This window comes from Leiobunum rupestre, chromosome 1 (genome assembly GCF_980474605.1).
Source record: "Leiobunum rupestre chromosome 1, qqLeiRupe1.1.hap1, whole genome shotgun sequence".
In the NCBI taxonomy this organism is placed as follows: Eukaryota; Metazoa; Arthropoda; class Arachnida; order Opiliones; family Sclerosomatidae; genus Leiobunum; species Leiobunum rupestre.
Genome location: NC_143384.1, coordinates 50471298 through 50472555, shown reverse-complemented (window position 1 = coordinate 50472555; position 1258 = coordinate 50471298). Strand labels below are relative to the sequence as shown.

The following is a 1258-nucleotide window of genomic DNA, read 5'->3' as shown; positions in this document are numbered from 1 at the left end:
TCTCTCATACTATCGAACCCAATCGCTAGAAATTGGCTTTTTCCCCATTCGCTATAAATCGCAGCAGTTTGCCAGAATTAGTTTTATCTCTCCGAAATAATTAATGTACCCAAAATTGGACCGCCAGTTTATTATTCTTTTTAGGGGAATCTCTATGGGAGTTTAACATTACAATAAAGCTAAAAGGTCCAGTTTGGGGTACATTTGGTCCGAAATGGGGTACATAGGGCCGAAAATGGTGACTTTGGTCGTTTTTGGGGTACATTTGGTCCATTTTGGTCCATTTTTGGGTACATCCCTGCTTTCCCCCATCCCCATTCTCCAAAATTAGTTTTCCTCGCGCAGATATCTGGAGATTAGATTTTTACCCGTTTGCTTATCGCTTCAGAACTCCTTAATTTTCTAATCTCTAGGCAATAAAAACAAGTTATTTACATTTAATTTTTTATTTTAGAACTTTGTTTTACATGTTAGTAGGTACTATCAGATATTCCATTAGATGGTTATCTTGTACATTACACAATTAAAACAAATTAAAGTAGTTAAGTTTACAGGCATTTAAATGGGGTGAAACGATCTCCTGCAACTTAATTTAATTAAAAGTTCTAACTCATGTATTTGTAGTGTTTAGCAGCAGAATCGTCTTCTTCTTCTTCTTCAGGTACAGGTGAGATGTATTTGTCAGCGACCGTAGTTGCTTTTGGCGTCGGTGGAATGTCCCATTCTAGCGAGATGTACTTTTTTTCCGATGGTGAATTATCCCTCGACGGACAGTGTGGAAAGAATCTGGCATGTTCCCATTCTGGTACGTCTCCTGATTCCCATCCTTCTAATACGCCGTGGCACTTGTAACATCGTACTTCATCGCCCCGCTGAATATAGTAGAATCCAGCCTTCGCTAGTTGCTCCTTAGTAACGTGGGGATTTTTCCAGTGACGAAAAGTTTCAAGTCGATACACTTCGATGTCCATAGCTGATCTAGACCAAATACGTTCTATAGTTTCAAATGATACATTCTCTAAGCCTACATTTACCCCTAAGTCTACTAAACCTAATTTTATCAATATGGTTTAATTTCTACGCTAAAATTCTCAATATAAACGCTTTTTTCAATATGCAAATTGTTTTAAATATGTCTAAAAATATAGTCTATTACAAAGAAAAAAATAGTTACTTACTTACTTTACGGGTAGAAATCCATTGTCGAGCTGTAGAAAAGACTGAGCGATCCGTCAGCAGGTCTTTACTCGTCAATGCG

At 37.4% G+C, this 1258-nt stretch overlaps 1 protein-coding gene across 2 annotated transcripts; it reads right to left on the bottom strand.

Annotated features, from left to right (window-relative positions):
• Positions 1-557: 557 nt before the first annotated feature.
• LOC149963179 (death-associated inhibitor of apoptosis 2-like) lies at positions 558-1258 on the bottom strand. Of its 2 annotated transcripts, none has more exons than XM_090170501.1 (2): positions 1179-1258; positions 558-978 (listed from the first exon to the last, which is right to left on the bottom strand). In XM_090170501.1, the coding sequence occupies exon 2, from the start codon at positions 969-971 to the stop codon at positions 606-608; it is 366 nt and encodes a 121-aa protein (XP_090026627.1). In that variant the 5' UTR covers positions 972-978; positions 1179-1258; the 3' UTR covers positions 558-605. The 2 variants fall into 2 exon arrangements, with proteins under 2 accessions (XP_090026627.1, XP_090026628.1); XM_090170502.1 differs by having other exon boundaries at positions 1183-1253.

What these genes read in the sequence shown, in the direction of transcription:
- LOC149963179 (XM_090170501.1), bottom strand. Translation starts at nt 971, where the DNA reads ATGGACATCGAAGTGTATCGACTTGAAACTTTTCGTCACTGGAAAAAT.